Source organism: Eumetopias jubatus, unplaced genomic scaffold (assembly GCF_037043125.1).
Source record: "Eumetopias jubatus isolate StellerSeaLion01/CBP00866 unplaced genomic scaffold, mEumJub1_p1.0 scaffold_12, whole genome shotgun sequence".
NCBI lineage: Eukaryota > Metazoa > Chordata > Mammalia > Carnivora > Otariidae > Eumetopias > Eumetopias jubatus.
Window position 1 is genome coordinate 12,936,840 of NW_028274818.1, and position 13,499 is coordinate 12,950,338.

Genomic DNA, 13,499 nt, shown 5'->3' on the forward strand with positions numbered 1-13,499 from the left:
TTTATGGGGTCAAAAAAACTACAGACCAACATCCTTCATGAACACAGACAAAACAGTAACACAGAGTATGCTCTCTGACCACAATGGATTTAAATTAGAAATTGGTAACAAACATACCTAAAATATTCCCAAATATTTGGGAACAAAATAGGACACTTAAATAAAATGCCATATTAAGCCTCTTCATGTCTTCTCACTGCCCTTACTTAAACTCACTTTACATTATTTTTTAAATTTAAATATTTAATTACTCAAAAGATCTCCAATTATTTACAAATGTATCTGAAAAACAATCCACAGATGGTTGTCTAAATTAATATTTACCATTAATAAGAACGATGCTACTTCTGTGGTATTAAGCATTTCAATAACTACTAAATAAATCAGTATACTTCACATTTATTAATATTTCAATTATCATTTATCAAATTGTAATTTGGCAGTAAAAACCACTTTTCGCAGAGGCATGACATGCAGATTAACAAATCAATCTTGATTCATTCACTTTGCCTTTCCATTTCTCCTGGAAGCTTTGTAAGAATCCATGACTTCAGTTTTTCTAGCTCAGGTTTGCTTAGCTCATGGTAAATATCCGGGAAACTATGAAACTTTGTGCTCACTCCTAGGGATTTTAACATTGAGTTTGTCTCTTCACCCCAAGAATGAAGAACTAACTCATCTGCAGCACCATGGCACTGAAATAATTCAGGGAGCACACCATCACTTTCCCGAACAGCCTAGAGAACAGGATATAGAAATGGGAATGTTTAAGAAATTAGTTTAAGAACATCATTCTGGGAAATCACACAGGGCAGAAAAATTGCAATTTTACCCAAGCTTCAATATTCCAAGGGAGAAAATAGGCAGTCGTGGTGCAGTCTAAGGTATAACCTGGTGGTCCTGGCTGGGGGCTCAGCTGGTTGCAGCACCACGTGAGCTACAGTTAGTTGTATGTGACCAGCAGTGACTCCATAGAGGACTGTCTCAAACATGGTCAGGGGGCTTCCTGAAGAGACTGTGAGACTCGGTCAGACAGACCTCTTCACGCAGGGTGGAAGGACGGAGGAAGGCAGGGACAATCAAGGGAAAAATTACATTCTAGTTTTCATTTCTGTACCTGCTGCTTCTACTTCAGGTATGAAGTTACAAAGCTATAAGGTACCGTATTCATATATTAGCATGTTGCTATGAAACAGGTAGCGGGAATGTGAGTCTTTGTTTTGATCACATTTGTGACATAATAAACAAACCTTACTATAATCACCCATATTTTTATTATGTGTAAGGGATACATATGTATCTTAGATTCTTTTTATCCTTTCCCCTTTGACACTGTGCTTAACAATACTCTTTGTATGGCATTTCCTGAACATTAATGACCAGCTGGAATTAATATTTAACATTAACTCATTGGGGATGGATCTCCAGCAGTGCTCTGTGCACCAATTGTTATTGCTTAATTACCAATTTTTAGTTTCAATGTGTGAATATATCATGCCTGCTTCTTCTGTTTTGTTTTTAAAAACTTACCTGGTAAACAGCAGATGTTTTATTCAGAAAACTAGAAAGAGCAAATACTCCTGCCACATCTTGATGATTTCGATATGCTAAATGCATTGCCATGCACCCTCCCATAGAAAATCCTCCTAAAAGAAGCAAAAATTCACTTATCAGAAAAAGCAGAATATATGGGACAATAATTTAGAACAAGATACATCTGTGTCAGGCTTCCACGCATGTTTTAAAATATTTGGAGACCTTTAGAGAGATACAGTGCTAAAAAGCAACTTAGTCTACTTTCCAGCTCATTAAAAAAATACTTGCAATGAGTAAGTAACACCTGTTCATCTATGTCATCACTGGTAAAGAGACTTGTTATAAAAACAGCTGGGAATTAAACAAAGAAATCATACTTACTGACTAAAATATTTATCATAATTCCAAAATATGAGTCATAGCACGTTAAACTTCTAATGTCTACTTATGTCTTGCTTATACTTGTATTATAGGAATCCTCACACTGCCACCAGAATTAATAACATGCATCTTTTTTGTCTTACTTGCCAAGCTCCAAGACCCATGAGGAGTTACATTTCTAGGGCCTGCCATAAAATAGATGTTTAGTGATCTTTTAGGGAAGATGATCAAAAATTTGATGAGCTAGTTAAAATATCTCTGAATTACAATATTGTTTTGGAAACCGACTTACGATGGTGTAATTAAAACATAATTAAAACATACCTTTACAAACTTTTTCAGAGGAGCCAAAAAATAATTTACTCATTTAACAAATTTTTATTGTCTTTTATGTGCCTGAACACTGTACTAGCCACTGGAGATATGCAGACTAAAATGCATGGTCCCCATGCTCCCTTCAGCAGCACATATACATGGGCCTTTGTCCTCGAGGGGAGCACCAGAGACATCACAGAATATGGAGATAGGTATATGATGCGGTGGCCCAGCTGCAGGCTAGAGACCTGGAATGCTATTCCTCCGCTGGAGTGAGAGTTAAAAGGTGTCCTATTTACATTTTGTGAGAAATCAGTATAGAAAGTAAATCACACAGCCACACACTTGTGGAAATATAAAAATATACATTGGTGTAGAATCCAGATCTCATTTCCAGATTCCTGTTTTATTTCACTTAACAAAGTGTAAAGCTGAGTCCTTAGAGATGATAAATTTGAATTTACTACAATCTCCTTTTACGGATGAAGTGAACCAAGGCCCAAGATTAGGTGATCTCCTTAAGGATGCGCCCCTAATTGTAGCTGTAAAGCTAGGACTTTTGGAATCCAGATTGCTTGCAACAGACCTTAATGTACTCTCTACTATCCTCCAGTATTTATTAAAATAGAACTGCTTTTAAATTTTTTTATTTTTTTTATTTTTAGGGGAGAGGAACCATGAGAGACGATGGACTCTGAAAAACAAACTGAGGGTTCTAGAGGGGAGGAGGGTAGGGGGATGGGTTAGCCTGGTGATGGGTATTAAAGAGGGCACGTTCTGCATGGAGCACTGGGTGTTATGCACAAACAATGAATCATGGAACACTACATCGAAAACTAATGATGTAATATATGGTGATTAACACAATAAAAAAATTAAAAAATTTTTTATTTTTATATTTTATTTATTTATTTAATAATGTCTAATAATATTACTGGGCAGGCCGATATTATTTTGGACCCAGGATACAATGTATGAATGAAGATTACTAGGCTTGTGAAGTTTAGATTTTTAAGAAGTACATAAGATGTAAATAATGACAGTACATGATAAATATTACATCTGTGGTTTTCAACACACTAGAAAGAAATAATAGGGTCTCATCAGTAGCAGAAGTTCACCATGGATGAGAACCACTTGAAAGTCTCTTTCAAAATAACCCCCCACACGAGCCACAGACACAGATATGTCTGATGAGAGATCATGAATGTGCTTGGCAGGGGAGGAGGCAGCATACACATCTTAAAATTGAGTGTGTGAAAGTTGCATATGTGCATCAGATTCCCAAAAAGTTTAAAACCACTGGACTACATTACCTGTTAATGTGTACACTGATCAACAGGACATGCCCCATTAGGATACGCAGAGCTTGCTGCAGATGATGAGTGTTTCTGGTAAACTCTCATTGTAAGTAAACAGAATGAGAAACTTACTGGGTTTTGCTACAGTTCTAGTTATAGACTCCTCTTTTTCTTCTCAAGTTTTTCTATGTGATACGGTACGTGGGTTATAAAGCAAACACTCTGAAAGAGAATTCCTATCAAGTTTTAATTTAGCAACTGTAAGTTAGTTCTCTAGATTTTGAAATCCTTGAGGGTAAGAAACAGTTCTTTCTTCCATCAGCACACTGTGGTTGCAGGCTTATGAGGAGCTCAGCAAAGTGTTCCCACTCTCTGGTGCGCATGTGCTGAGGAGTTGGCTTCCTCATCTTCTGTGCCCAGTGGTGAGTACACTTGCTAGTACACGGTGGCAATTCAATAAAAGTCTGTTTAGCTGAATTCTTAGAAACCATGTATTATAGGATGAAAGTAATACAAAGTTTTACATCATCTCCTAAATTTATCATATTTAAAGGCACACAAAACATTTTCTAATTTAAAGTCTGGTGGAAAGAGGACCACAGTGAAATAAAGGGAAACTGAGTTTTAATCCTACCAGTGATACTCTAGCGGTTGCCTTGAGGTAAATTATTTAAAACCCAGGATCTCATTTCCTGTAAGATTAGATAGTTGGACTAGACGATCTTTAGGGTTTCCACCAAGTTGTTGTTGTTAAGATTTTGAGAGAGAAAGAGAGAAAGAGGGAGAGGGAGCATAAGCAGGGGGAGCGGCAGAGGGAGAGGGAGAAACAGACTCCCCATTGAGCAGGGAGGTGGTGTGGGGCTTGATCCAGGACCCGGGGATCATGACCTGAGCGGAAGGCAGACACTTAACCAAATGAGCCACCCAGATGCCCCAGGGTTTCCACCAAGTTTTTAAATCTATTATATACAAATGCTTTAATAATCACTTGTAAAAGTCAAAGAGCAAGGACTTTCAAAGTTTACGGAGTTACTGTAAATACAGAAGCCTACTTTCAGTTTAAGAATAAGAATCCCTATCTCTCAGAATACAATTGCAGCCTTCCTTCAAGTTCACAGAACCAATCTTAGCAAATGCTTACTTCCTTCATCGCTTTAGATCTCCCCTCTTTTTCCAATTTACTCACAAAATGAATTCTAGGTTGCTTATATCCAAACACACTGTTCACAATAAAACTACATCTCTAAAATGAGGGGAAAATGTGAGGGAGGGAGAGATGGGGTTGCTGGAAGAACGAGAGATCAGGAACGAAAGAGAGACACAGACCATAATATGAGGCGGCAGCAGCAATTAGGGGTGCGGCTGGTCTTCTAACTGCTTCCCTGTAGCAAGACAACATTCTTTAACAGAAGGAATCAGGCCAAATCCTACTAGAAGCTTCTACCAGCATTGAATTCCTGGGTGGAATTTATCAAGGAGATCTTTATTAAACATAAAACTCAAAACCAGACATTTTTACATACAGCATCTTCTGTTCTTGACTCTTTTATGTAAGTCTGGGACAGAAAGACAACGTTCAGTAGTCTATAAGGTTCATGCAAACAGGAATTTTTGTCTGTTTTATTCACTGAGGTACCGTCCCCATGCTTAGAACAGTGCCTGGCATATAGCAGGCACTTAGTAAGTATTTTATCGAATAAATGAATAAACATTGGTTGTGGTTCTGTAAGAATATTTCTGCAAGGGGACAAATTTATATCATCAGGGAACGTGGCTCTTTGGTGATCTGACTGGATATAACAGTAAAGTTTAGAAAAAGCAGGAGTGAATGGTTAGTGTGCCCCAGGCTAATGATTCCTAAATCGGGCTCCTTAAAAAAAAAAAAAGAAAAAGAAAAAGAAAAAAGAAAACAAAAAATAAGGTCAGCTCCAGACCCTTTAACACAATCTCAAAGTATATGTCTAATTTTTAAAAGCTCTTCTACCTATAAATCAAATGTATGAGAATCATAGTCTTAGAAAAGTATCAATAGCTGCAAGGCAGACAATTCAGGATTAGGTAAAATGGGTAAGAACAGAAAGTGAAAATATGGTCATGATTTAAAAGAAATCCATGTGTTATAGATACCAAGGCTGTAGGAACAATGTTTTTATTTTTTGGAGAAATTCAAGAGCTTGAATTATATTTTTGCCAAATGTACCTAAGGAATATATTAAATATGACCAGTGTGACTAAGGAACTAAATGTTTAATTTTATTTAATTTTAGCTAGTTTAAATTTAAGTTTAAATAGTCACATGTGCTAAGGACTATCATATTGGACAATGAAGTTCTAGGTAATCTAAGCTGCACCAATAATTGAAAAAAGCTTCACAATTCATAAATGGAGCAAAATGAAAACATTTCATAAAGAGATGTTGAGGCGAGGATCATTAAATGTGATCTTTTAATATGATAGAGATTTAAAGATCACAAGATAAAAGGTGAATGAAACAGATTAGCAAGCACAAATAACTTAAAAAATTATTTTAAAACCATCCATATTGAGAAAATTTTACAGATTAAATCTTCCCCTTCAACATTTCATTTTTATTGACCAGGGTAACCTAATAACTTGGTGTGGTTTCAGAGCCCCCTGAATGAAACCAGCCTAACAAGAACAAAACCAAAAGTAAGAAAGAAAACATTTTCCCACATCTGAGATGTCATTACGAACAAACATAAATGCATCCTGCAGACATTGACCCTCATGTTCAATACTCACAATTTACAGTGAAAATAAATGTACTCATTGAAATCTTATTATTTGAAGATTAAATATAAGTCCCTTACCCAATTATAATCTTGTGAGGTAATGCAACTTCTCACCAGTCAACTTTGATAATACAATCACCTTTAGCATCACAACTTACTATGAAAAGGGACTTTGTATATTTTTTTCTAATAGAAGGAAATTTAACACAAAAGACTAGTTATTTGAATTCAATTTCCATCTAAATGTCTAAAATGCAATATAAAATATACTGTTCAGTAAGTAAATACCAAAGAGTAAACTCATTGTAGGTAATGGTTATAATGTATATTTATAGTTGCTGGCAAAGTATTAAAACGTCAAGAGTTAACATTTCAACATATATTTAAGATTAACAAGCTGAATAAAACATGTTAAAAAAATAATAAACCTAGCTTTTATGAACTCTTTAAATAAAATAAAACAGAAACAATGTATAAAAAAACTATGTACTGGGAAAACTAATCTATCTGAAAGCAAAATCCAGAGGAAAAAAATACTTACAAATTCAAGTCTACATCAGGATTTTTAGAATGTAATAAAATCTACCCTCCCTTCAAATTTCAACAGTTCTTCCATTTAACTTATGTTTTATAGTTATTCAGACTGAACTGTGATAAAGTCTCAAAAGGTTTGGGAATATATCTTTATTTGTCTATTTTCTCTGATATTTACAGGGTAAACAAAATACTTATCATATTCCAGAAAAAGCTGTTGGAACAGGAGTTCCAAGCCTTTAAAGTTCTAATTGCTGTTGAAGAAACACAAGTTGTTTAATGAAGGCGTACATATGTGAAAAGAAAGTAGGAATCTGCTATCATTCTCAAGTTTTAGGCCAAGAAAGAGCTTCAGAAGAAACTTGTATAAGGTCAGGACAAAGGGAGCCTGGAAATTTTGGTGCTAATCTTCATCTTGGTCATTCCAATTATCCCTTCATTTTTATTTTAAATATAAAATTAATACACTGATATATATCCAGTGTATAAAGTGTTTTCACCATAGACAGAAATAAAACGAGTCATCCAAAATTTCACTACTCATACATAATTCTGACATGTTTTTAAATGTTCATTTTAATAGTTAAACACTCAACATGTATAATTTTTGTACCTTACTTTTTCTTCAATATCATACTGAATAAAGTCTTTCAACAGAATTACAAAATCCATAATTTTATTCATCGAACACACACTCACAAAGTTCCTTATATGTGTACATACAGTATTTGATCGTTACATAACATTCAATTGTATTAATAGACCATAATAATTCCCTTAACTATCTCTCTCATGATGGGTATTTAGAACATCAGGTGTAATTCCAGGAGTACTTGATTCTTCCTGCTTCAAAATTCTGACAAAATGCTCATATTATCAAAATTCTTGTAATCTGGTTATATCATTTGTCAGGTTCTATACGTCCTAGATCAAAGTTAAACCCTAAATTTTATCAGTTTTGTCTTAACAAATTGTCACCATCTAGTGGCCGAAAAAGGAATCCCATCCTGGTAGAAAGGTGACTAAGTCAAAGGATCTGGGTTCTAGTCCCAACTCGATTTTATGGTAGCTAGAATCTCTTTGAATTTTAATTTTGTTTTTTTTTAATATCTGAAATGAGAATAATAATTTCTTCTTTTACCTATTACAAGGCTCAAAAGAGATATTGTGCATGAAAACAACCTTATAATTTAAACACTATCTGAAAATAAAACATTATGATGTATTAATAATGGCAATTTTTAAAAACTGTCAAGTGTAATATAAATGCCAACTATTTTAGTAGTATTACTACTCTATGTACTTTTGAAGCACAACAGTACAAATGGGAAAAATTATATCTTTCTCCATTATGATTTCTCACATTATACGGAAATATACCAGAAGGAAATGAGTTTCAAGACTGACATTAACAGAGACAGAATGTAGTACTATGAATTTGCTTACATTCTGCATGATAGACACTCCCCACGTGTTAATAAAACAAGAAGACAGGATAATCTAGCATTATTAATAATGTTTTCAGGATACAAGATTTGAACCAACGGTTTATTACAGTAACTATATTGTCAACAATCAGAAACTGATTTAAAGTTACTATTTTACTGCCCACATTTCCCCTAACTTTTCTCATACACTCTGTAGAATCATGTGTGGTATAAATACATAAAATTAAATAAGGAAACTTTCTTATGCCTGAGAGTCTTACTGTACAGAGTGAGGATTCACAGATGTCCCCAAGGCCACCCCACTGTATCTGACCCCAACAGTAGGATGGGTAGTGAACTTTTTGTCTAGTCCTTCCTATCCAACCAAAGTTAATTTATTTTTTCCATGAAGAAGGCAATCTATTTCCACTGATGCCTAGAAAACCAACAATTTGTTTTCACAGCTAACGCTTGCAGTTGATTATCATGTCCTTCAGTATAAACTTTATTCATCTTTGTGTTCCCTAAATCTGGAAACAGTGTGTGTGTCAATCGCCATCATTCTCTTGGATCTATTTAGCCACCTTGTGTTCTTCTGGCCTTCAGACTGGCCTGCCCTCCACCGCGTTATCAGCATAAGCTTTCTGAAATGCACGTTCGATCATGTTATTCTCTGTATCTAATTCAATAATCCTCGGGAATTGTAGTGCATACTAAACTAGTATATCCTGAGAGATTCTGATGTGCCCTTCCTTTCTTCCATGAATGTGTTTATCAGTCATATTTTTACTCATTCTTTAAAACTCGGTTGGAGAGGGGCGCCTGGGTGCCTCAGCCATTAAGCGCCTGCCTTCGGCTCAGGTCATGATCTCAGGGTCCTGGGATCGAGCCCCACATCGGGCTCCTTGCTCCATGAGAAACCTGCTTCTCCCTCTCCCTCTGTCCCTGCTTGTGTTCCTCTCTTGCTGTCTCTCTATCAAATAAATACAAAATCTTAAAAAAAAAACCTCAGTTGGAGAGTTCTCTCTTCTAAGAAGCAGTCCCTAACTCCCCCAAAGATTTACTTGTCTTTCCTCACTGCTCACATTGTACCTTGTATACACTTCCACAATACATTGTATTAGAGCACCTTATTTCTGTATCTCCCTCATTAGGCTGTAAAATTTTTGATAGTTTTCTTGATACTCCAAGATTTAACATTTTTATTAATAATTTGGAGATCAGATTTGGTATGAGAAGTACCATCTTTGACTTGATCAAGCTAGGTACACTATCCAAAAACAGTCTGGAAAACATATATTATTAAAACAATTGTTTTTTAAAACTAAGTTTAATAAAATAAAATACCACTCATCAAAATAAAACCACAATGAATAGCTTCCCACCTACCCAAATATAGAGAATAGTGTTGTTTTACAAAGCTATGCTGGTTGCATATAACCTCAGAGATAAGGGTTCCATCAACATATATTGTATGATATTAAATCAGAAATTTTATCACATATTAAACAAAATCAATAAGGATTAACAATTTTTGTACCTATTATCTCCATGTTTTTCCTTTCTGATCCTAAAATTATCTAGTTTTTCCTTTTACAATTATTTTTTTAAAAATAACCCAACCTCACTGTGGTGCATATGTGTGTATGTAATAAAAATTGTTCAGAATCTTAAATGCATTTTTCTTTGACTTCCCACTGAATCCCTCCTTCTTTAAAATGTTAGGAATAGCACTTAAATCTTACTTCACCTCAAATGTACTATATATATATATAGAGAGAGAGAGAGAGAGACACACAAAAGTACAAAAACCAGTAGAAAAACATTAAGCAGTATGTTTAATGTTAAGTTTAAATAATCTATGAAAAAGAAAGAGGAAAACACAGCATGTCCACCACTGAGCAAAAAATGAAGACAGCTGGTAGGGAAGAAGCAGTGAGCTACCTGAGTCTCCCAGGGGCAGGCCTGGCCCAGTAGGGCCTTTCTGCTGTTTGGAGTGACCATGGCGTAAGGAGTATAAAGACTATTTAATAACAGCAAGAAACCTGTCTTATGCCAGACACACTTCTAAGTACTTCATATGAATTGACTAATTCAATCATCACAACTCTGTAAGACAGGTACTATTGTTATCATCAAGCACAGAGGCTAAGGGGATTCTATACCTACAAAGTAGTGAGTCTAAGGTTGGAAATCTGCAGGCCGAGTCCAGAGCCCTGGTTCTTGCCTGTGTTCTACTGCCATCAGCTGCATCAGCGCATTTGCAATTATGATATGCATAATGCAGGGAATTCATGTACACGTATTTGAACACAGTGACACTGCTTCTTGTGCCACAATTTTCAAATAAATGGGTGGTTCAGTTAGGTCAGTAAGATGAGCAAATAACAACCACAACAAAAAAATCCCCACAGGACAGGAATGCTACTTCCTCTCTGCATTAAGAGTTAACCTATGTAAAGAATCCCATACACAAAAAAGGAGGTAATATTGGGCGCCTGGGTGGCTCAGTTGGTTAAGCGACTGCCTTTGGCTCAGGTCATGATCCTGGAGTCCCAGGACTGAGTCCTGCATTGGGCTCCCTGCTCAGCAGGGAGTCTGCTTCTCCCTCTGACCCTCTTCCCTCTTGTGCTATCTCTATCTCATTCTCTCTCTCTCTCAAATAAATAAATAAAATCTTAAAAAAAAAAAAAAAGGAGGTAATATAACTAATGTTTTGTCATAGTATAAGAGGTCAAGGATCATGTGTAGTTTGGGGTACATGTTTAATGCTACAGAACTGTTCCTGAAGATTTATGTTCATTGACTAGTTAAATAACTAACAATACAGGTAACAAGAACAAACTACCTTGCATCTGCACTTTCTTTCACATCTCAAATGAGGAAAGAGGCTTTCTTATAGAAGTTAGCTCAACTCACAAATTCTAAAAAAATACCTTCTTTCCTAGCTTTTTATATTCATAAAATAATATAATATGTAAATATTTTAATATTTTAACATGGCTTTGTCATAAATTTCAAGTTTTATCATTTTATAATGTAATCATCTACAAAGCTACTAAAAAGAAATTTTGTTGTTATAAATTCAATGGAGTTTTGATAAAATACTGAGTATATTACTGAATGCTTTATAAATAAGACGATGTTTTAACAAGGTTCTCTTGGTACTTCAGAAAATAATACTTCCATGACATGGTAAAAAGAAAGCAAAATAAATTCCAGATGAACCAAAAATTACATGTAAAAAAAAAATAAATCACATTATAGAAAACCAGTAGAAAATCTATTTGAATATTTACCCAAGTTTTAGAGACTTTCTTAAACTGAGACCTTATTTGGAAAAGAAAAATTGTAAGAAGAAAGACCAATAGACAACTAAGAAAAGCTTTCCTGTGTTAAAATATAACAAAATTAGAAGGAAAATAACAAATTAAGTACAAATTATTTACTTTAATTTTAGCAAATTTTTTTTCAAGACAATATTATTCAGTGAGGATTTCATAAGATGGACAGTGTAATAGGGGTGGTAGAAGTATCAATAGGTACAATTTTTTCGTGAAAGGAATCTGACAATATGTATTAGAAGTCTTAAAATTGTTTGGTTAACTGAATGGGACAATCATGGGCTTTGAAATCCAGAATGAGCCATGTATTTCACAAACATCGCCTCCCAGTAAAACAGACTTTGTACTGTTATTCCTACTTTTTTTTGTTGTTGTTGTTCTCCATTTAATGTTGAAACAGAGGACCGGAAAGGGGATGTTGCTGGGCTTGAGTGCACACTGCTTTTAACTAACAAAAGTAGAAGTTGAAGGCAAGGCAGAAGAGAATGGATTTTATTCAATGTATTATTATACTGCCTCTCAACTGAATGACTAGTTCAGTACTTCAATAAACACAAAGGAAGCTTATTAATTTACCCAAATCTTGTCTATACGAGATCTCAATGTGCATTTTAATGTTATTTAGAGTATGATAGAGATAGCTAATTTGCTTTATAATTTCATCATTAAATACAACTCATTATAAATTGAATAGTTGTATTTGAAAATAAAACTCCTTCACCAAAATATGTCCTGTACCATCCATATCCTACCCAGCCAATCTCATTTTCCTATGTATTATAGAAATAGAGATTTTAATAGTTTATGTATTTAATGATTACAGAGAAAGAAAAGGGCATTAAGTAGAATAAACAGCTTATCTAAGGTACTTTATATTTTCTTGGAAACAGGAATTGCTGAAGGTATGTTTAAAAGGAGTTTATAAATGCCCTACTCCTGTGATACTAAGTCTGAAGAGTTTACTTTTCATGGATTTTATATTACATTTTGACTGCGTATACTACCTTAATCATGGCAATAGTTTAAACATATTTATAAAACTTAAGCTAACTAAAATAAACTATTTTAAAAACTGAAGTGAAAAATCTCTTAATTGAAATTTGAGCATGGAATTCTCAAATTATGTTACTATCAGAAAGAAAATAAATTAAGGTTTCATGAGCTGTTGTTTAACATTTTTGAAACCCTTATTATGTAAACTCTTATTTGAAACTATGAACACGTCAAGTGATATACAAGTGTTTCTAAATAATATTCCAAGTAAAGTTCAATGTATTGAAATAGACGAAATTGAAAGAAACTTAAATTACCAACATTTAAAGGTCTTACCTACTAATATTCTATTCTTCTTGATCCCACTTTTTACTTCATCATCAATCAAATCGGTAAGCACCTGACACATTACATTGATTGATTCAAGGTGTTCTGGGCAGTCATTAGATATTTTAAGTCGGTCAAACCATACACTGGAGATTCCTCCTTTCATAGGAGTATATGGCCTGTTTAAAACCAAAACAAACAAACAAAACCAAAAAGAAAACAAAGGAAAAGGGAATGTTATTAAAATGGATGTTTCAATTTCTAAAACACTACTGTGTTGAATAATCTCAATTTCCTCCAAGTTTTATAAATTAAAGAGTTCATATTGAAAGCAGCCTCATGCATATTGCATTAACTTACTTGCCTATACTTACACTGATCCCATTAACATTTCCTAATGCCAACTCATCATCTTTCCCTATTCTCTCCATCTTTTCAGATTCATAAATTCTCCAGAGAATTCCCATGAAAAAGGAATTATATATGTATAACATATAATTATATAATTAATATACATAGTGTACACGTGTTTATTTTTTTCTGCTCAATTTAAATGATTGATCAGGTCTACCATTTTTTTTTCAATTT

At 34.3% G+C, this 13,499-nt stretch overlaps 1 protein-coding gene across 1 annotated transcript in view; it reads right to left on the reverse strand.

Annotated features, from left to right (window-relative positions):
- Positions 1–383: 383 nt before the first annotated feature.
- Positions 384–13,499, reverse strand: part of LYPLAL1 (lysophospholipase like 1) — a 34,808-nt gene continuing 21,692 nt past the window's right edge. The window contains exons 3-5 of the mRNA XM_028104773.2: positions 12,921–13,090; positions 1,531–1,646; positions 384–737 (exon numbers count right to left, since the gene is read on the reverse strand). Coding sequence (XP_027960574.1) covers positions 498–737; positions 1,531–1,646; positions 12,921–13,090 — 526 coding nt within the window. The 3' untranslated portion in view covers positions 384–497. The remainder of the gene's footprint in view (positions 738–1,530; positions 1,647–12,920; positions 13,091–13,499) is intronic.